Source organism: Kogia breviceps, chromosome 4, assembly GCF_026419965.1.
Source record: "Kogia breviceps isolate mKogBre1 chromosome 4, mKogBre1 haplotype 1, whole genome shotgun sequence".
NCBI classification, from domain to species: domain Eukaryota; kingdom Metazoa; phylum Chordata; class Mammalia; order Artiodactyla; family Physeteridae; genus Kogia; species Kogia breviceps.
The window spans coordinates 137,353,458-137,377,457 of NC_081313.1; the positions used below are offsets into that span (position 1 = coordinate 137,353,458).

Here is a 24,000-nt window from a genome sequence, read left to right on the forward strand (position 1 = left end):
GTCAGTCTAAGTATAAATAAAGGAAGCACAAAAAGACTTTAGTATGTAATTCTTAAGTTGGTCTTTTGTTTGCCCCTGTTCAGATTGTGTTGATGCGTAATAGCCTGCACTGAGTCAGGAGCCTAGAATGTGATCACTTGGCTTTTCCATCCCTCTGGAACTTTTTTTAAATGGTGCTTTGTGGCAGAACCTCTGACCAAAAAACCATTTTTTTTTTTTTTTTAGATTCCACATATATGTGTTAGCATACAGTATTTGTTTTTCTCTTTTTGACTTACTTCACTCTGTATGACAGACTCTAGGTCCATCCACCTCACTACAAATAACTCAATTCCGTTTCTTTTTATGGCTGAGTAATATTCCATTGTATATATGTGCCACACCTTCTTTATCCATTCATCTGTTGATGGACACTTAGGTTGCTTCCATGTCCTGGCTATTGTAAGCAGAGCTGCAATGAACATTGTAGTACATGATAGAGTTCAGCTCCTTTTAGAAATCACTTATCTTTGGGCTGATCAGCACAAATCATTCACTAGTTCTGTAAAAAACAACCTCCCCTCCCCCCCAAATAAAAACCCCTGCTCCTAAAGAGGACTGTGAAAAGACAGGGAACTGGGCCACCCATTAGCCTTCTTGAAAGAGTTCTTACATCATAGCCACAAGGATTCAGTGCATTTTCAGAGAATGAGCTCTCTCAGGGTCCTAAAATGCACATTTCCTTGGGTGGATTTGCTTAAAAGATTCCAGCTTTAGCACATTAATATGAAACCCAGGATCTAATTGACAGAAAGCCAGGCAACTTCCTGCCTCTGGAAGACTTGGTGAAAATGGTTACTCTAGTAACATGTAAAACGTCACAGTGTGATACGTAATTTTTAAAATATAGCCCACTGTATACGGGATTTTGCTAAGAAAAGGTTCTCACTCCCCACCGATTATCCTCTTCCTTTTGCCCAATTTATTTCCCTATATTGATAAAGACTTACAGGCCTGGCAGGAATGCTATGGTTTTGTAATGAGGTGATATATTCTCCACTTACTGAGGACATGTTTCTGTTCAGGGAAACGCAAGCTCCAACGTGGCTGCTGCTGTTTTCGCAAAACAGAGGTCTCAGGACTGGTTGTGAAAGAGAAAGTATGACTTGTGCAATGCACGTGCGTTTGCTTACAGTTGATGTCTTTATGCAAGAGTTATTCAGGGCTATTTATGAGGATTTATGATTGGTCTTAATTAAAAGAACTGTGAGAAATGAAGAAGGCCAATATTCACTGAATTCTTCATGGCTCTAATTCCATAGTGAAAATTACAGTTATATTTGTATCATCATACCATTTTATATGTGTTTCATTTGGAGGGCTGGGGATAGTTCTTTGGTGGCAGGAATGGTTTTTAGGCTATATCTCTGTCTATTTGTCCGTCGGTATGTCTATTATTCCGTTTTGCTTCCCATAAGTTGTTGGTGGTAAGTACATGGCATCGCAGAGCCCTTTTCTGCTAAAAGCAGCAGGCTTATGGATATCTGATTAACACCAGTACATGGAATACCCACAGAAGGTAGTTCTAGCACCATATCATTCCAGAAAATGGGGAGCTTGTTAGATAGAAAAAAAAAAAAAGTATTGTATATACAGTTCAGCTTCTTTTAAACACCACTTTTCTTTGGGCTGATCAGCACCAATTACTGATTAGTTCTCTAACTGGAGAGGATTTTGGTACCACAAAATACATCAGGAAATACACACTGCAAATGAATGAATCCTAAATCTCACAACTCCAAGACTGGCAACCACTTCCTCCAAAATTTCAACTTTAAGTCCTCAGAGAAAATTTTCTCTTAGTTGTAGCTTATCTTCACATCCTTTGTAATCTCTCCCAGTTCATATACTCATGATACTGTTACATCATAGATATTCAAAACCGATCATCAACCAGTTGCACAAATAGAGCAAACAGCCACTTAATCAACGCAAACCATACTCAGAAGTTTACCTTAGTTCCTTGAAGGGATCTGCCCTGACATTAGGTGTCTCTATAGATTTAGGGAACACTGTGCCCTCTGCTCCTGTAAACAAAAGAAAAAAGCAAACAGAGGTTGGAGAGTTGGATGTGTCACTGGGAGGCACAGTCAGCACAATGAATGAAGCTAAATGCAGTGAATCCTTTATACAACCCAATACACAGGTATTCTGCCACTGGCTCTAGGGCAGGTCTCTGTGCTAGGAGAGCATTCAATCAACTCATGCAAACAGCCTTTGAAAAAACAAGGAACTCTTTTGAATGTGTTCTTGCTGAGATCAGAGTGAGGCCATGAGGCAAACTCCATGTTGGTTTAAAAAATAAAAGATGCCTAGAAATGGCATGGTCTGACTCATGTCTCTCATAAACTATTAATAGCCACCCAACTGGAAGTGTTTTGAAAACCAGCAGCTGAAATTCTGTTACTGCAGCATGGGGCACAAATCACATAACACATACAACATCTAAGAAATGAGTTAGATGGTAGAGAATACTGTAAGAATGTAAGGTATTTGCCTAAGGACAATTAAGCCAAAGTTTTTCAGTAAATCAAGTTTTACACAATAATCTTGAAAACTTAGAACACTATGAGGGATCATCTGAAGTTCAGTGTTTTTACAATCTGAGTATTAACATTGATTCCCGACCCAATCTAGACATTTAGCTCTTGACTTTGCTATAAGCTTTCACCTTTACAACTTGTCAACATCAGCTGAACCTTTCCAGCCGTAAAGATTGTTATTATCTAATTTGTCTGCTCCCAAAGTGTCTTCAAATCTTTTAAGCCTCAGTTTATCACAGACAATTGCACTGGATATTTGTTTTTCAATTAAACTTGGCCAGGCAGTATCCTGAAGTAAAGGTGTTTATTTTTATATGCTCAGTGTGCTTCTTTGATGCTGTAAGAAGGGACTGAATAATATCTTGCATTCATGTGTGAATTTCTAGAATCCTCTTGTATTGTTATAATGTCTAGAAATCCTCTACTAACCACTGTTATTCCAAATCCAGGTTTCTCCTGACATACTAATGACTCTAGGAAAAGGAATTGATTTCCTGGCTTTTGTAGCAACTATGGAAATATTTAATCTTTTTGATATGAGTAAGAGACCACTGTAAGTAAAATCAGAATTTTTTTCTGCCTTAACGTAATATATGGTCACTAAAAGAATATTCTGGTGAATAATAACTATTATCCTCAGCTAACATTTTTGAGTGACTACCATCATAGATATATCTTCTTTATTCCCTGCAACAACCCCATAAAACTGACAGTTCCAGTCGGCATAGAGACACTCCGTGTGGGGACCTTTAAGATCTTTCTCTGCCCATAGACACTTTTACTTTCCACGATCCCAAATCACATCATTTCAAATATACAGGTACATTTCAAAATGTACCCATAGCCCCGTTAAATACATTTTTTGGTGTAAATTTCATAAGAATGTTCACTGTTTTATTAAGTATATGTTATTTATTTTGCTCTAGTGATTGAAACTTTACTGTGTTCTTGATAACTGTGATGGTTAATAGTAGGTGTCAACTTGACAGAATCAAAAGGTGCCCAGATATTTGGCTAAACGTTATTTCTGTATGTGTCTGTGAGGGTGTTACCAGATGAGATTAGTATTTGAATAGGTGTGCTGAGTAAAGCAGTTGGCTCTCTCCAATGTAAGTGGGCATCATCCTATCAGATGAGGGCCTGAATACAACAAAAAAGTGGAGGAAGGAAGTATTCCACCCTTCCTGCCTCACCCTGTGAGCTGGGACATTGATCTTTTCCTGCTGTCCGTGGTCCTGGTTCTCAGGCCTGCAGACCTAGACTGGAATCAAAACCATTGACTCCCCTTGTTTTCAGGCATTTGGACTCGGACTAAATTACACCACTGGCCTTCCTAAGTCCCCATTTAACAGACAGCTGAGTGTGGGGTTTCTCAGCCTCTATAATTGTGTGAGCCAATTTCTTACAATAAATCTCTTTCTCTGTATAGACCTTATTGGTTCGGTTTCTCTGGAGAACTCTGACTAATACAGTAACTGAGTAAGAATGGGGTGGATTACAAATTATAATGTAGCTTTTGTTACATATGTATTACATTTGGTTTTGCAGAAAATCCATTTCCCCTCTCCAACATTTTTGGGAACCTTTGAGGAGCACCTAGGTCAAAGGCACTGTGGAGGCTGCCAACTGGATAAAACAGGCTTGCAGAAGTCACAGGACAGGGACTGACACATCGGAAGGTGGCTCTAAGCAGTGTGAAACCCAAGACCATGCCCTCAGCCATCTCTCAGTGCCATATTGTCTGTCAATGAACAACTCCCACCTGCTGCTGCTGCTACTGTAGTTAACAGGGACTTCTCTTTGACATTCGTAGAGATGCTTAGTTCTTAGCCATTTGAGCTCTATTTAAAAATATCTATATCTATATCTCCATATTTAAAGGGACAATTATATATCTCAGTAAGGAGAGGACAGTTATTTCTGTTTATTTACATTGTCTCTACTCTCTAGTGTCAGCTCAAACCTCCTCTTTCTCTACCGAGAATTCCATGAAATCTGCAACAGAAAGAGCATTACCTCTTTCCAAATCAGCCATAATTGTTTGACTCACCCATATGAAAATGAGTATTGCCCATGGACGGCTTTCATTATTTGAATTGTTTCTAGAATGCTGTAACACTTAATGTTTCACCTCTTTCTCACGCCCACTCTTTCCATCATTTTGCAAGATCTTTGAAGTCACAGAAGATCTATTTTGCAACTCTGGTGACCGTACCAAGTAGGTGCACACAGTAGGACATAGATTACACTTATTCAGAACAGTTGTCCAAAAATGAGGAATGACAGGCTCTTATGAAAAATGAACCTCAAAAGCTCGGGCCATTTTCTTTATCCCATCCAAACTCTGTACTGAGCCTGTTTCTTTATTTGTCAGATACAATGACAAAACTTCATCTGCTACTTTACTTCTTACTTCTGGCTATACTAGGCTCAAGAGGGAACTGCTCTACTGCAGCCGGGGGCGCTGAGCTCTGCCACCCTTTGAAAGCAAGGCAAAGGGGGAAAAAGGGTGACAATAAAGTCATCCAGCACATTACAGATGCTCACTATCTGTGTTTGTGGAAAGACCATGGTCTCCTTTGAGCACCTGAGCTTGGATCCTCAGCTCTCTGACCTGCAAGCGCATTTGCTGTGCTCCTGGCTAGGAGTGCATCTTGCTGTCTGTCCTATGCTCGTTGTCTAGCACAGCGCAGGCACTCAATAAATACTTGTAAGATGACTATGTACACTCATTAGGCACTGAGCACACACTATTTGGGATTTACCTCGCAGACATTCATCTTGTCTCTTCAACTAGATCGTAAGCTCTGTCTGGGCAGGAGCAAGGTCTTATATAGAATATAAACAGATGTGACTTTAGGTTCCCAAGACTCCTCCTGGACTCAATTCAACTAGTACTACCACTTCTATGGGAGTACTAATTTACTGCTATAAAACTCCTCATACCTCACATATTAAATGAATGTCTAAAATCACACCCTGGTGCATTTTAACTATACCACTAAAATAAAGGAGCATGCTTATAAAGGAATGCTATTTGGGCTGAATAGAAATATCTCTTTAAAATAGAATAAGATCAGAAGGCTTGTGTTCTCTTTCCCAGACCAAGGAACCTGCTTATCCTAAAGATAAGAGAACTGGGGCTAAAGACATGTGGGGCTCATGGTCCTATGGCCAGTGGGCACTAGGGCTGAGATTCACATCCGGGCATCTGACTAAAGAACCCACATTTAGACCCAGCGCCCTAGTGCCTTGTTTTCTCAGTGCCAGGCCAATGTGGCACTCATTAAATGGCAAGCGAGCAAAATCCAGAGGGGATGGCTCTGACGGGTGGAGGAGATGGGTAACTGACAGGCTCTAGTTGTGGATGAAAGTGAAGGGCAAGACACTCATGCTCCTTTAGCTTCCATTGTCCAACCAGATGCCCTTTGATTGTGTTTTTGCTGGACTTTGGCCACAGGGGTCCACATGTCCCATACATACTGGAGGACAGACTCATGCACGTGACTTCTCAGGGGAACTTATCAAAATCTCTCAGTAGTTGAGTGACCTTGGGCGTGAATCTCTCTGACGCTCAGTTTCCTTCTCTGAAAAGAAGAGATATGGGTAGTACCCTCATCTCCCAGGGATCTTGGAGACTAAATGAGATCTCTGGTACATAGCAATCATCAAATGACCATTAATAAAATACTACCACTAGTACTAATATGTTCATGAACCCTATTCTTTCTTCCTCTTATTTGGGTCCTCTATGACTCTTAAAAAATAACATTTTAAAAGCACTTACTACAAAGCAGAAACTATTGAAACTGTCTTCATTTGATCATGAAAATAACCCTGTGAGGGAGGGACTATTAATTTCTGTTATTATGGTTGTGGAATGTGAGATTCAGAGAAGTCAAGAAATTTTTTCTATGGTCACACAGTGAAGAGGGGGAACCAGGAATTGAACTCTAGCATTTCAGCTCTGAAACTGATGCCCTTGACCCTACTCTAGACCCTCATTCAGCAGATTAAGTAACTCTCTACTTGTTCATCTTTTTATGAAACATGAACAAATACCCATGTTTATAGCCTCAAGTAACACCTGCTAAATCCTCTATCACTCATCTTCTAAAAATAATTCCCATGTACAATGAAATGAGTTATTAATACATTTCAAAAAGACCATTTCTTTCCAAGTCCTAACAGATTTCTGATTTCCACAACATTTTTCACTTTCCCAAAAGCTGCAGAGTGGGCTATCATTCCTCAGGATGAATTCCCCCATCCCATCCTCTATCCATTCTTAGATAATAAATTATTCTCAATTTTATTATTTCAAAAAGGTTTCTATTAAAGCCATGACTACTAATTCCTTCTTTTGACACAATATAATTTACTGGCAATAAATGTTCATAAACACTTTGAGTGAAAAAATCCATAAAGCCATTTCAGCTTTAAGTTCCATTTAATGTCCCTCAGAAATGATTTCATCAATGTGTTTCCATTAGCTGGTTCTCTGCCCAGTAACTTAATTCCACACAATCAATCAGGAACTTATAAAGCATGTGACAGGATCTTTCTAAAGTGTTTTGAATCATCATAAAGATCAGCTCAATGGCTATTTTTTTTCCTACTAGCACAGGTAGGAAGTAAACTCGTCAAAAAATCTCTAATGCACTTTGTTGCCATAGTAACAAAAAAGCCAGTTTCTCCTCTCTAGAAAGTATGCTCAAGTTCAGAGGTCAGTTTGGTCACGCTTTTCCCTCAGAGTGTCCTGGATGTCAAAAGCCCTGAAATCCAGTCATATCTCTGTGATGTTGGGCAAATCACATAACTCTCTTGGCCCTTGATTTCTTTCACTGTAAAATGAGGGATGGGATGAGAAGTGGCAGAGCTAAAGTGTTTTTTCCTCAAATTTAAAATGTCATAAGGTAACAATCTAATCTAAACAGAAGACTATCTTTAGCCACCTCCAATCCCTACCAGGAAAACAGAGCAACCCTGGGATATCAAAGGAAAATGTTAAAAATGTTCTCAGTGTTTAAGGAAGAAGCAAATTAAAGGAGACAGACATTTGTCCAATTCAAACTACAATTAATTGGTAGAAATAATCACCAGAAAATAAACCTCATAAGAGATAAAATGGTGAAGAACAAAGTTTACTGTAGATGAGAATAACTAAAAAAACCCAAAAACCTGGTTTGTAACTCTTTATTGATCTGGGGAAATTCAATTTTATAAAAATAAGAAACATTAAAGTGTCTAAATCTGTACCTGTTGAAAATAGTTATGGACTAAATACTGGACAAAAAATTTAGATATGCAAATTATGATACAGGAAAATTAGACTCAAGAGAAACATAAGACACAAAAGAAAAAATTACCATGATAGAAGTTATAATTAGTAACATTGGAGTTTAAGAAATTTATGATAAATCAAATCTTTGTTGTACACAGAAAAGAACTACTCTTACAGACACTAATTTCAAGAAAAGCTTTTAAAAAGGGCAGACATGGTTTAAGAGTCCTGTTTAGAAAACTGATGAAGGAATTAAACTAGTTTAATGGAGTTTGCTCTGCTAAATTCTTTCTAGACATACATTCATTAACATGGGCATAATTATGATTAATGTTTTGTATAAATGAAAATAGACTAAAAATCATCTTTGGGTTAAAACCGTGGAGCTAAAATGTTTAACAGGTTCCATATGTGAGTTAAAATATCTGATGACCATTGTTTGAAGTCAACGTTCTAAGTTTTCCAATTCCTGTTGCTTGGGTAGATATATCCTGAATGACAGTCCTTAATAACAACCATATTTTACGTGATAAGATAAGGTTCTATTTTCATACCAATATTAGATTATAAAACAGAGAAAGGAGGTCAATCTAAAAAATGGTGATGAGAAAATGGGAGAAGGAAGCACATGGAAGCAACCTAAGTGCCCATCGACAGATGAATGGATAAAGAAGATATGGCACATATATACAATGGAATATTACTCTGCCATAAAAGGAAATGAAATTGAGTTATTTGTAGTGAGGTGGATGGACCTAGGGTCTGTCATATAGAGTGAAGTAAGTCAGAAAGAGGAAAACAAATACCGTTTGCTAACAGATATATATGGAATCTAAAAAATAAAAAAATTGGTTCTGAAGAACCTAGGGGCAGGACAGGAATAGAGACGCAGATGTAGAGAATGGACTTGAGGACACAAGGAGGGGGAAGGGTAAGCTGGGACGAAGTGAGACAGTGGCATGGACATATGTACACTACCAAATGTAAAACAGATAGCTAGTGGGAAGCAGCTGCGTAGCACAGGGAGATCAGCTCGGTGCTTTGTGACCACCTAGAGGGGTGGGATAGGGAAGGTGGGAGGGAGACGCAAGAGGGAGGAGATATGGGGATATATGTATCCATATGGCTGATTCACTTTGTTATACAGCAGAAACTAACAAAACAATGTAAAGCAATTATACTTCAATAAAGATGTTAAAGAAAAGAAAATGGGAGAAGGAATGATTCAATTTCCTGACATATCAGAGCACTGGGAAACTAAAGACCTGATTTTTAGCGCTGATTTTGCATAAGCTTATAGCTGACTGTTGGCCATTTGCCCTCAGGTCTTATTTCCCCATTTGTTGTACAAAGCGGGGGTGGGGATTAGGGGTCCATGAGGCCACCTCCAGCCCTGATGTTTTAGGAACCTCCAGATAACCTGGTTGGAAGAACCCAACGGACCAGGAGAGGAGCACAGTAGGTTTGATAAACCCAGAGTTAAATGTATTTAACAAATATGTATTGTGCAGGGGACTGTAGAGGTGAACCAGAGAGACATGGAGCATATAAACCACTAGAATGTAGTACTCTCCAGTAGGGTACACTGGCTAGTTCAAAGAATCAATAATTAAATAAACTCAGAAATAACGTACAATAGTGACAAATGGTGATATAGACTTGAAAGGAAAATCAAACATGTCTTTGAAAGTATAATACTTGGGGTCATAGATTGGTCTCTCAGGTATGTTCCCCTGAAAAAGTGAAGTTTTGCTGATATTTGTTAAGTGATTAGGAACAACCTAGTTAAGAGGGGGAAGGAACGGTAGAAGAGATTATGCAAAGGTGGCAGGGTTGGGAAGCTGAGGTCAATAAAGAAGATTGGTGTGGCCAGACCATATTTAGCAAGGGCGAGCAGCGTGGGATGAGACTGGAGAGGTGGGTTGGCTCAGGTAATGCAGAGCCACACAGCATGAGGGATCTTAGTTCCCTCACCAGGGGTCAAACCCACGCCCCCTGCAGTGGAAGAACGAAGTCTTACCCACTGGACTGCCAGGAAAGTCCCACAGTGAGGGTATTAAGCAGACCCGAGCAAACTGGCATTTTTCAAAGATTACTGTGGCTGCATGTCATGGTCTGCATATTTGTGTCCCCCTAAAAGTCACATGCTCCAACTGTAACCTTCACCAGAAGTAAACCATGCTGGTGCCCTGATCTCAGACCTCCCAGTCTCCAGAATAGTGAGAAATAAATGTCTGCTGTTTAAGCTACCCAGCCTGTGGTATCTGTTACAGCAGCCTGAGCTGTCTGAGACACTGTATCGTGGAAAAGACACTTGAAGAGGGCAAAGGTAAATGAGGCGAAGCAGAGGAGACATGATGACAGCTTGGAATAAAGAACTGGCAGCCAGGACGAAGAAGTGCAGGTGGCTTAGGCAATGTGTTAAGAGGAAAACCAATGGGATCTAGTGATGTGCTGGACAAGAGGGAGACAGAGAATGACCACAGGGCCCATGGGAAGGTCTGAAATTAAGGTCAAAGCCAAGTGATTAATACCCAAAGCCAGCTGTGCCCACAGCAACCTTACACTTCTCCAATAAAATCTAGCTTCTTTGACATTTGATATTTTAATTTCAATTGAAATTGCCTTTACTTAATACAACAAGCCGCTATGAATCCAGCTATATTTTTCCTGTGAAGGTACAGGCAACATGACAAAGAAAATTTTTAAGTCTCTCACAGTGTTTACATTTTTTAAAAACACTATGAGTAATGTAATAATCATATATTGGGTCACAAATCTAGCCTTGGCAAATATAAGAAAATTGAAATCGTATCAAGTATCTTTTCCGACCACAACGCTATGAGACTAGATATCAATTATAGGAAAAGATCTGTAAAAAATACAAACACATGGAGGCTAAACAATACACTACTTAATAACGAAGTGATCACTGAAGAAATCAAAGAGGAAATCAAAAAATACTTAGAAACAAATGACAATGGAGACACAACGACCCAAAACCTATGGGATACAGCAAAAGCAGTTCTAAGAGGCAAGTTTATAGCAATACAATCCTACCTTAAGAAACAGGAAACATCTCGAATAAACAACCTAACTTTGCACCTAAAGCAATTAGAGAAAGAAGAACAAAAAACCCCCAAATTTAGCAGAAGGAAAGAAATCATAAAGATCAGATCAGAAATAAATGAAAAAGAAGTGAAGGAAACAATAGCAAAGATCAATAACACTAAAAGCTGGTTCTTTGAGAAGATAAATAAAATTGATAAACCATTCACCAGACTCATCAAGAATAAAAGGGAGAAGACTCAAATCAATAGAATTAGAAATGAAAAAGGAGATATAACAACTGACACTGCAGAAATACAAAAGATTATTAGAGATTACTACAAGCAACTGTATGCCAAGAAAATGGACAACCTGGAAGAAATGGACAAATTCTTAGAAATGCACAACCTGCCGAGACTGAACCAGGAAGAAATAGAAAATATGAACAGACCAATCACAAGCACTGAAATTGAAACTGTGATTAAAAATCTTCCAGCAAACAAAAGCCCAGGACCAGATGGCTTCACAGGCGAATTCTATCAAACATTTAGAGAAGAGCTAACACCTATCCTTCTCAAACTCTTCCAACAGATAGCAGAGGGAGGAACACTCCCAAACTCATTCTATGAGGCCAACATTACTCTGATACCAAAACCAGACAAAGACGTCACAAAGAAAGAAAACTACAGGCCAATATCACTGATGAACATAGATGCAAAAATCCTCAACAAAATATTAGCAAACAGAATCCAACAGCACATTAAAAGGATCATACACCATGATCAAGTGGGGTTTATCCCAGGAATGCAAGGATTCTTCAATATACGCAAATCAATCAATGTGATACACCATATCAACAAACTGAAGGAGAAAAACCATATGATCATCTCAATAGATGCAGAGAAAGCTTTTGACAAAATTCAACACTCATTTACGATAAAAACCTTGCAGAAAGTAGGCATACAGGGAACTTTCCTCAACATAATAAAGGCCATATATGACAAACCCACAGCTAGCATCGTTCTCAATGGTGAAAAACTGAAACCATTTCCACTAAGATCAGGAACAAGACAAGGTTGCCCACTCTCACCACTCTTATTCAACATAGTTTTGGAAGTTCTAGCCACAGCAATCAGAGAAGAAAAAGAAATAAAAGGAATCCAAATAGGAAAAGAAGAAGTAAAGCTGTCACTGTTTGCAGATGACATGATACTATACATAGAGAATCCTAAGGATGCTACCAGAAAACTACTAGAGCTAATCAATGAATTTGGTAAAGTTGCAGGATACAAAATTAATGCACAGAAATCTCTGGCATTCTTATACACTAATGATGAAAAATCTGAGAATGAAATTAAGAAAACACTCCCATTTACCATTGCAACAAAAAGAATAAAATATCTAGGAATAAACCTACCTAAGGAGACAAAAGACTTGTATGCAGAAAACTATAAGACACTGATGAAAGAAATTAAAGATGATACAAATAGGTGGAGAAATACACCATGTTCTTGGATTGGAAGAATCAACATTGTGAAAATGACTATACTACCCAAAGCAATCTACCGATTCAATGCAATCCCTATCAAATTACCACTGGCATTTTTTACAGAACTAGAACAAAAAATTTCACAATTTGTATGGAAACACAAAAGACCCCGAATAGCCAAAGCAATCTTGAGAACGAGAAATGGAGCTGGAGGAATTAGGCTCCCTGACTTCAGACTCTACTACAAGGCTACAGTAATCAAGACAATATGGTACTGGCACAAAAACAGAAATATAGATCAATGGAACAGGATAGAGAGCCCAGAGATAAACCCACACACATATGGTCACCTTATCTTTGATAAAGGAGGGAAGGATATACAGTGGAGAAAAGACAGCCTCTTCAATAAGTGGTGCTGGGAAAACTGGACAGCTACATGTAAAAGTATGAAATTAGAACACTCCCTAACACCACACACAAAAATAAACTCAAAATGGGTTAAAGACCTAAATGTAAGGCCAGACACTATCAAACTCTTAGAGGAAAACATAGGCAGAACACTATACGACATAAATCACAGCAAGATCCTTTTTGACCCATCTCCTAGAGAAATGGAAATAAAAACACAAATAAACAAATGGGACCTAATGAAACTTAAAAGCTTTTGCACAGCAAAGGATACCATAAACAAGACCAAAAGACAACCCTCAGAATAGGAGAAAATATTTGCAAATGAAGCAACTGACAAAGGATTAACTTCCAAAATTTATAAGCAACTCATGCAGCTCAATAACAAAAAAACAAACAACCCAATCCAAAAATGGGCAGAAGAACTAAATAGACATTTCTCCAAAGAAGATATACAGATTGCTAACAAACACATGAAAGAATGCTCAACCTCATTAATCATTAGAGAAATGCAAATCAAAACTACAATGAGATATCATCTCACACCGGTCAGATTGGCCATCATCAAAAACTCTAGAAACAATAAATGCTGGAGAAGGTGTGGAGAAAAGGGAACCCTCTTGCACTGCTGGTGGGAATGTAAATTGATACAGCCGCTATGGAGAACAGTATGGAGGTTCCTTAAAAAACTACAAATAGAACTACCATACGACCCAGCAATCCCACTACTGGGCATATACCCTGAGAAAACCATAATTCAGAAAGACTCATGTACCAAAATGTTCATTGCAGCTCTATTTACAATAGCCAGGACATGGAAGCAACCTAAGTGTCCATCAACAGATGAATGGATAAAGAAGATGTGGCACATATATACAATGGAATATTACTCAGCCATAAAAAGAAATGAAACTGAGTTATTTATAATGAGGTGGATGGACCTGGAGTCTGTCATACAGAGTGAAGTAAGTCAGAAGGAGAAAAACAAATACCGTATGCTAACACATATATATGGACTCTAAGGGAAAAAAATGTCATGAAGAGATTAGTGGTAGGATGGGAATAAAACACAGACTTACTCGAGCATGGACTTGAGGATATGGGGAGGGGGAGGGGTGGGCTGTGACGAAGTGGGGGAGTGGCAGGGACATATATACACTATCAAATGTAAATTAGATAGCTGGTGGGAAGCTGCTGCATAGCACAGGGAGATCACCTCTGTGCTTTGTGACCGCCTGGGGGGGGTGGGATAGGGAGGGTGGGAGAGAGGGTGATGCAAGAGGGAGGAGATGTGGGAGCATGTGTGTATGTATAACTGATTTAGTTTGTTGTAGAGGGAAAACTAACACACTATTGTAAAACAATTATACTCCAATAAAGATGTTAAAAAAAAAAAACAAACCACTATGAGTAATGTAATAATTCTATGAATAATGAACATTGTCTTCTCTGAAAGATAATTTTCTGGTTACTCCAATGTTTCAGCTGAACACAGTTCATATCTCTCCTGTTGCTTAAAATCTTTCTAAAGTACATGAGGTAATGATTTTTGCCTTTGTAAGTCTAGGCTCCTGACATGGTTACACTTTGATACTTAAACATTCTATGATATCTGAGTGAGACCCATTTTCCTGAAAACTAATCTCCTCTACAGCACATTATCCAAGGTAGGTATAAGTGAATTGTGAGAGAAATGATCACAGAAAATTCCTCAGAATTTTCCACAGAAACAGTGCTTTTGGATTTAACTCCTAACGTGAACTTTTGACTTTCCCTTAATAGTCTTTTTTTTTTTTTTTTAAGAAGATGTTGGGGATAGGAGTTTATTAATTTTATTTATTTATTTTTGCTGTGTTGGGTCTTCGTTTCTGTGCAAGGGCTTTCTCTAGTTGTGGCAAGTGGGGACCACTCTTCATCGCGGCGCACGGGCCTCTCACTGTTGCGGCTTCTCTCGTTGCGGAGCACAGGCTCCAGATGTGCAGGCTCAGTAGTTGTGGCTCATGGGCCTAGTTGCTCCGCGGCATGTGGGATCCTCCCAGACCAGGGCTCGAACCCGTGTCCCCTGCATTAGCAGGCAGATTCTCAACCACTGCGCCACCAGGGAAGCCCCCCTTAATAGTCTTATGCAGTGAAAAATTCTTTTCAAGGAGGGAGTTGGGTTATGTTTAATCAACAGTTTAAAGTGAACTGAGTAATCAGTGAGGTTGTAAAGGTTCCACTTATTTCAGGATTAACCACTTTGAAAGGGGCTGTCGATTTCTGAAAGCCATCCCCACACATGAGCAACAGACAGATGCAGGACAGTAACTTTGATTGGAAAAAGTCACTTGAAATAACTTAATACCCTTATGTCTCCCTGGCTGCTGGTGGCATTGAATAAACTGCTAACGCAAAACATTTACAGTCATTAGAAGTTGTTTCTAGGATACGTATGAAATATTTTCTTTTCGGGAACTAGGACAGATTGGCCTAACCTCAAAGTACAGAAAATTCATTCAACAAATATTTATGGAGGGCCTACTCCATATATGGGTTGGTGGGGAAAACAGGTTCAGACTTTCCTCCTTAAGGGATCAAAAAACAAAATCTACAGCATTCCAAGTGTTATAATATTTATTGTCTATAAATATTCAACAATTACGTACTGTGTGCATGGCACATTGCTAAGGCAATATTCAGTGTGAAGCTCTATCTCTGCCCTTATGTAGGTGTATTATAGCTAGACAGAAAGATATTCGAGAACAAATTTAAATTGATTTTTGATAAAAATTATCATAAACCATGCGTTCTCAGTAAGGGTAATGTAGCCCCCAAAGGTACTAAAATTGGTCTTGGAGGGCAGAATAAATCTTAGTCCATTCACGTATAAAGCACAAATATACATAAATACATATGCAGTATCTGTGATACTAAAATTCCATTGGACGGGTGTAATTAGGGAGAAAAAGGACTGAAATGATTCCTTAGAAGAGTGATACTGGAAAAAAGGGTGAGGAACACTGACGTAAATACTCGGAAGTAGGACAGGGAGCTGACGGAGCATTGAGAGGGAGGCTTGCCATAGTATGGAAGGATCTGCGAAGGCTTCCTGCAGAAACGAAGAAGGAAGAGGAATTAGGCAGGCAAAGAGACAGCTGAGATGGAGGCGGGTGGCCAGGGCACATCTGCAAGGAGGACATGTATGAAGGCCCTGAGACAAGAGGAAGGATGCGGCTTTCAAGGAATAATGATAAGATCAGCGTAGCCTGAGTGGGCGGAGCAAGATGGTCGTAAAATGAGATTGGTGAGGGCGAGGGGCAAGGTCATGTAGGGCATGTTAAAATTTGAGAGGAGTTTTTACAGTTGGATAGCTGAAATTCTATCTAAGATACTGTTAGAAGGAATCTGGTTGCTTTCTGCTGTTGCTGAGGTGCTGTGACAGCTCTGGACAGCCTACATTCAGAATTATTATTATGTAATAAAAATAAACTTCTGATTTGTTTAAGCCACTGCTTGTTGAGTGCCTGTAATTCCAACAGCTATAGGGCCTGACTACAGGCATACCTCTTTTTTTTGTTTGTTTGTTTTGCGGTACGCGGGCCTCTCACTGTTGTGGCCTCTCCCGTTGCGGAGCACAGGCTCCGGACGCGCAGGCTCAGCGGCCATGGCTCACGGGGCCAGCCGCTCCGTGGCACGTGGGATCTTCCCGGACCGGAGTACGAACCCGCGTCCCCTGCATCGGCAGGCGGACTCTCAACCACTGCGCCACCAGGGAAGCCCAGGCATACCTCATTTTATCGTGCTTTACTTTATTGAGCTTCACCGATATTACATTTTCCACAAATTGAAGGTTTGTAGCAGCCCTCTGTTGAGCAAGTCTATTATTGGTGCCGTTTGTCTAACAGCATTTGCTCACTTCGTGTCTCTGTGTCACATTTTGGTAATTCTCACAACATTCCTCACTTTTTCATTATCATTATGTTTGTTATGGTGATCCATGTTCAGTGATTTTTTGATGTTACTATTATCAATGTTTAGGAGCTCCACAAACCATGGCCATATACGATGGCGAACTAAATTGTTAAATGTTATCTGTGTTCTGACTGGTCCACCGACCGGCTGTTCCCTTGTCTCTCTCTCTCTCCTTGGGCGTCCCTAATTCCTGAGATACAAAAGTACTGAAATTAGGCCAATTAATAACCCCACAATGGCCTCTAAGGGTTTAAGTGAAAGGAAGAGTTGCACATCTCTTACTTTAAATCAAAAGCTAGAAATGATTAAGCTTAGTGAGGAAGGCAAGTCAAAAGCCAAGACAGGCTGAAAGCTGGGCCTCTTGTGTCAAACTGTTAGCCAAGTTGTGAATGAAAGGGAAAAATTATTGAAGGAAATTAAAAATGTTACTCTAGTGAACATGCGAATGATAAGAAAGTTAAACAGTCTTATTGCTGATATGGAGAAAGTTCTAGTGTTCTGGAGAGAAGACCAAAGCAGTCTCAACATTCCCTTAAACCAAAGACTAATCCAGAGCAAGGCCCTAATTCTCTTCAATTCTATGAAGGCTGAGAAAGGTGATGAAGTTGGAGAAGAAAAGTTTGAAGCTGGCATAGGTTGGTTCATGAGGTTTAAGGAAAGAAGCCGTCTCCACAACACAGAAGTGCAAGGTGGGGCAGCAAGTGCTGCAGCAAGTTATCCAGAAGAGCTAAGAGCTAGCTAAGATAATTCACGAAGGTGGCTACATTAGATGACAAATTTTCAGTGTAAGTGAAACAGCCTTATATTGGAAGATGCTATCTAGGACTTTCACAGCTAGAGAGGAGAAGTCAACACCTGACTTCAAAGCTTAAAGGACAGGCTGACTCTCTTAGGGGTTAATGCAGCTGGTGACTTTAAGCTGAAGCCAATGCTCTTTTCTCATTCTTAAAATTTTAGGGCCCTTAAGAATTTTGCTAAAACTACTCTGCCTGTGTTCTATAAATGGAACAACAAAGCCTGGATGACACTGTATCTGTTTACAACACGGTATACTGAATATTTTAAGTTCACTGGTGAGACCTACTCCTCAGAAAAAAAATTCCTTTCAAAATATTACTGCTTACTGACAATATACCTGGTCACCCAAGAGCTCTGATGAAGATGTACAATGAGATTTATCTCGTTTCCATGCTGATAACACAACATCCCTTCTGTGGCCCCTGGAACAAGGAGTAATTTTGACTTTCAAGTCTTATCACTTAAGAAATACATTTCATAAGACTATAGCTGCCATAGATAGTGAGTCCTCTGATAGATCTGAGCAAAGTAAATTGAAAACCTCTGGAAAGAATTTACCATTCTAGATGCCATTAAGAACATTCATGGTTGATGGGAAGAGGTCAAAATATCAGTATTAACAGGAATTTGGAAGAGTTGATTCTAACTCTCATGGATGAAGGGTTCAAGACTTCAGTGGAGGGAGTCACTGCAGATGTAGAGGAAATATTAAGAGAACCAGAATTAGAAGTGGATCTGGAAGATGTGACTGAATTGTTGCAATCTCATGATAAAACTTTAATGGATGAGGAGTTGCTTCTTATGGATGAGCAAAGAAAGTGGTTTCTTGAGATGGGATCTGCTCCTGGTGAAGATGCTGTGAAGATGATTGAAATGACAACAGAGGATTTAGAATATTACATAAACTTAGTTGATAAAGCAGCGGCAGGATTTTAGAGGACTGACCCCAATTTTGAAAAAGTTCTACTGTGGATAATATGCTATCAAACAGCATTGCATGCTACAGAGAAATCCTTCATGAAAGGAAGAGTCCATTGATGAGGCAAACTTCATTGTTGTCTTATTTTAAGAAATGGCCTCAGCCACGCCAGCCTTCAGCCACCACCACCCCGATGAGTCAGAGGGTCTTGCCTCAATGTTGATGGCTACTATCAGCAAAAAGATTACGACTCAGTGAAGGCTCAGATGATGGTCAGCATTTTATTTTAGCAATAAAGTATTTTTAAAATTTAGGTAAGTATACTGTTTTTTGTTGACATAGTAGTGCTATTGCACACTGAATAGACTACAGTATCCTGTAAACATAACTTTTATATGCACTGGGAAACAAAAAATTTCATGTGACTTGCTTTATAGCAAGATTTGCTTCTCTGTGGTGGTTTGGAACTAAACCCATACTATCTCCAAGGTATGCCAGTATACTCTGTAGAATGCATTACAGGAGGTCAAGAGCAAATGCATACAAATCAGTTAGATGACTATTTCATTAGGTTATGTGAGAAATTATGATGGCCTAGACTAAAGAACTTAACAGTGAAAAAAATGGGAAGGATGAACATGAGATTGAGGTGGTAGAATTAAAAGAACTTAGTGGGCTTCCCTGGTGGCGCAGTGGTTGCGAGTCCGCCTGCCGATGCAGGGGACATGGGTTTGTGCCCCGGTCCGGGAAGATCCCACATGCCGCAGAGTGGCTGGGCCCCTGAGCCATGGCCGCTGAGCCTGCGTGTCTGGAGCCTGTGCTCTGCAAGGGGAGAGGCCATGGCAGTGAGAGGCCCGCGTACCACAAAAAAAAAAAAAAAAATGAGGGGTGGATGAATGAGAGATGTCCAGGTTTTGGTTGCTGGAGGGGGGGGGGGCGGGGACAAGTTTAATTTTGGCTCTGTTGAATTTAAGGTATATATGGACTTCCCAGATTAAGATGCTTATGGAGGCAACTGGATATACAGGTATATTGCTCAAGGTAGAGTTCTAAACCACTGGTAAATAAACTTAAAATCACTGGGATACAGATGATCATCAAAACCAAGAGAATATGTGAAATTATCCAAGAAATGGTTACAGTGATGTCAACAGACAGCCAAGGTCAGAATTTTAAGGGATTCCAACATTTAAAGTTTGGGTATGAGAGGATGAGCCATCAAAGGAAACTGAAAAGAAGTGGCTAAAGAGACAGAAAGAAGACCAGAAATGGTGTAACATAGGAAGTCAGGAGTAACAAGTATTCCAAGAAGGTGGGAGGAGTTACGAACGTGCTTAATTGGTACTTAGAGTTAAGAAGAGGAATTAAAATGTCCATGGAATCTAGCAACAAGGAGGTCATTTACATCATAGGAACCATTCTATGAAGAGCTGGAGGTGGACTCGTGGGCTGAGGAGAAAGTGGGATGTGGAGAAATGGTTACAGCAAGAGTTCCCACTTGGTGACAAGAGAAATATAGTAAGACACGAGTATTAGATATTGGATATTACATATTGAAGACCCAGCTATGGTTAGTAACCAAAATTGATAGGGGCACCAGTCTGCTCAATGGCAGATCTATCGATCTATCTATCTATCTATCTATCTATCTATTATTATGTATTAGAAAAGATGATGTCAATGACAACGATAGAAGGCCAGAATGACAAAAAAAAATCTTTGAATAATTTGAATCTTAACAATGGAGAAGAAGAAAATAAGACGTGTTTCCTTTCAAGTATTCTAACAGTGTAATTGAACCGACCATACCATCAAGGTGCACACTTTAAATAATTGTGTAGAATGTGAAACCGCAGAGCAATTTAAGATTCATGTACAAAAATATTATGGCAAGATATGAAGAGACAAGTAGTTTAATTAAACAAACTCTACTCTAGAAACCAACAGACCAGAACTCATGCCTGGTGTATCATTAAGCCAAAACTGGAAAAAATAAAAGGGAGCATCCAAGCAACAAGCAACCTCATTTCAGCTTCTTATGACTACATTATTTTTTATAGTAAATAAAACCACACAACAGAACAAATAATCTCAACTCACTGGTTTTGTATGACATTGATGGAACACCAGAATAAGGCAACCTCTGAGTTAGGACAGTACATGAACAGAGCATCAGCAACAGGCTGAGAAGCCTTCTTGACATGAAACGCAGAGCTGGGCATGAGAGAGACTCCTTGGCTCTCAGAAATGATGTACTGTGTGTCCCACGAATGGGACGAATGTGGCATTCCACTCATAGTCACCTCCAGGTCTCTGTGGGACCGGTAGCTACAATCAGGCCAACAGTAAGGGGAGAAAGGGAGACAACGGATGTGAACTGTGTGACCAAGTGAAGGAAAGCCTGCCCTTCCACTTGGAAGTCAGGGTAAGAAGGGAGACTTGAACACACTGCTTCCTCTGTCCAGATCTCAGTTCTCAGTTGTCTCTCACAGTGTGAGACCAATCACTCAGAGAGTCAATGGATGCCTGTGAGAGCTAAGAAAACAACATGTACATGATTTTAAGGGCTTCCTGGTCATTGAAAAAGAAGTAGAACACTTTGTTCCTGTTGCCAAGTGGGTTGGGGGTGATGCTTTCCTATGGAGAAGGAAATTGAAACACTAACTGAGGATGATGAAGAAAAACTGTCTAAAAAATAATTGGAGAAACTTATAGAGTCATTTTCAGGTGATGGAGAGGATGGGGACTTGAAAAGCAAAACCAGGAAGTTGAAATCTTAATGAAAGTGCTGAACATCTGAAAGCATTAAAATACTTGACTGATTAAACTTCAGAATACAATCTTACTATGAAAGCAAGCCTCAAAATGGACACACTATACAGGTGACTCACATGGTAATTTTGACCGTGTGACTTTAAGCCATCCACTGACTTTATCACTAGTATGGCCAGCGTGTTACTTTATCAACACCCGTTTTCCTCAGCCAACAAAATATCAGTATTTCATGGAAGCAAAATGCCCAGCTAAATAATCACTTTCCCAGACTCCCTTGAAGCTAGGGGTGGCCATGATACGATTTTGTCTAATGAGATGTAGTAGAAGTCTACTAGGATGGGGTATTGGGCAAGCTTTTACTGTCCTAATAGGAAGGTACAGATGCAGCTGGTTCCACTCTTCTTTCTACCTGAATATCAACATCATATCTGGAGTTGTAAGAGCCATCTCCCTCCCGTGAGACGAAGACCAATAGAATTTCAGATATGTTGCCCCAGACCACTAAGCCACCAGCAACTGTCAAGTCCCTACTTGTTATTTGTTTGGGCCACCTTATGAGAATCCTGTTACTCACCCCTGTCTAAGGTTCAATACTATTTTACCCAAGACCGATGAGGGAGAAGCAAACTGACCCTTTGAGAAGGTCAGACTCTTCACCTAGATATTTTTTTGCTATAAACCAAAGGACCAAAAGTTGGAAACCACTGTTACTGCACCTTCATACTATACTGAAGTATCTTTTCATGGATTGCTGGGTGGGGTTGCATTCTCCCATTCCCTTGTCTTTGCTCACAATTTTCTCAGCCAGGAAGTACTTTTCTTTCCTTTTCAGAGTATCACACCCTTTAAGACCCAGCTCAAATGCCATCTCCATAAAGAAGCTTTCCCCGGTCCTCTCTCAGTTATCACTAATTGCTCCTTCTTTTGTGCTACCATAATGCACACCTGATATCTGGGATGAGCACTCATTTCCCTCTATCTTGTGAGATGGTTCATTGAGTATGTTTTGCCCTCATTCTAATGTCAGCTACTTAAAGTCAAGAACAATGTCCTAAGAGTCTTTGGCTTTTCTAGATAAGTGGCTATAAAAAATTTAAAGGTTTTGAATTTAATTTCACTTAAGCAGGAAAAGCTGCAGAATGAAAAAGAAGCTTTTGGAGGAAAGAGGTATGAGCTGGTCAGTATCAGCTATACTATACTGTGATAGCCTTACAGTTTTTTGTCCAGCAAAGGAAATGGCTACATGGTCTCAGTGGGACAGGCTGCTACTAGCTCTTCTTTCTATTGGCTCTCTCTTGTAACCTCTCCTATTTACTGCATTCAGTGCAACTTTCCAGAGCCCACCTGTGGCAGGTTTCTTGTCTGGTTTACACCCTGTAATGAGTTCCCGTTTCCTACAACAGGAAGCCCAACTTTTTAACATGATGTGATCAGGCTTAACCCACCACTTTAGCTTTGTCTGATGCTTGATAATTTTTTTAAAGTACTGATTTTATGTTTGCCATCCTCATATTTTTGTCTTCCCTACATTTCAAGCAGATAGCCAGGCCCTTTGCATAGCTTTGCTGTTTGTTTGCACAAAGTAAAATGTACTCTTTGTGGTATATAGTTTCATAAGTTTCGACAAATACATAGAGTCCTGTAACCACCCCCATACACAAATATGGCACAATCTCCTCACTCTAAATCCCTTTGGGCTCCCTTTTTGGAGGCAATCTCTCTCTCAAGCCCTAACGCCTGGCTCCCACTGTTCTTGGGCCCTGTAGTGGTAACTTTTTTAGGATGTCATATTAATGGAATTATTCAGTAGAGAGTTTGGGGTTTGGCTTTAACTTAGCAAAATGAATTTGAGCTTCATGATGGAAGGTTTTCAGTGGGTCAAAGGCAGAGCTGCCTTTAAGTCAGCAGCTATTCCTGCCTTTTGCACAGGCCTAAACTTAGTAAGAATGTGCTGGCCCTCCTACAGTGGGGGAGGAGGGGGAAGAGAGGAGTGCCTTCGAAGGAAGCCAAGGAGAGGAGGCAGATTTTGCCCCTGATTTATAAGAATTAAGAGATCTGAGGTCCTTTGAAGGCCAGAGTCACCCCTAGGGAGATGGCACACTCTCAGAAGGGACAGCAGGGTCACGTCCCTTGAAGGCAGGACCCCCTGCACAGGGGCCCAGAGCCTCCGCAAAGATTCCTCTACTTTCTCTATGGCATTGAAGTTGAGAGTTGACATAATTTCAATGACTACAGAGGCCAGGAAAATGAAAATATCAGAGGTGAGCTTAATGCACCAAGGATTAGTAGGCTTGCCCATATTTTCTTGATACCATATATGCTTCTTCAACTCCTGAGCAGCCCAGTAATGACAGAGATGGAATTTCCTACCAGACTATTGCAGGAGTTCAGAGTCATATTTAGAGAAGAAAAGTCCTATCAAGAACTGACATCTATTAAGTGCTTACTCTTTGCCAGGCACTTTTCCAAGCACTTCACTTGGATTAACTCATTTAATTCTCACTGTACCCCTATGAGGTACACGATATCACCTCCTTATTTTTAGTTGACAAAACTGAAGTGCAGAAAGGGTTCGCAGAGGGTGAGTGTGGCAACCAGCATCTGAATTCAGACAAATCTGGCTGCAGAGCCCATGTTCTTAACTCCTTGCTGAACCTGTTATACCTTCCATCGTGAGTTTGGTAATTCAGAGTCATACTCCCCAGATCTCCTCCTCCAGGACCAGACCACCCCAGAGTAGTAATGT

General features: G+C 40.0%; 1 protein-coding gene across 2 annotated transcripts in view; it reads right to left on the reverse strand.

Annotated features, from left to right (window-relative positions):
* Nucleotides 1–24,000, reverse strand: part of SGCD (sarcoglycan delta) — a 1,028,538-nt gene that overhangs the window by 102,897 nt on the left and 901,641 nt on the right. For both annotated transcript variants that reach the window (XM_067032014.1, XM_059062959.2), the window contains one exon: nt 1,994–2,066. In XM_067032014.1, the coding sequence (XP_066888115.1) occupies nt 1,994–2,066 (73 nt within the window). The remainder of the gene's footprint in view (nt 1–1,993; nt 2,067–24,000) is intronic.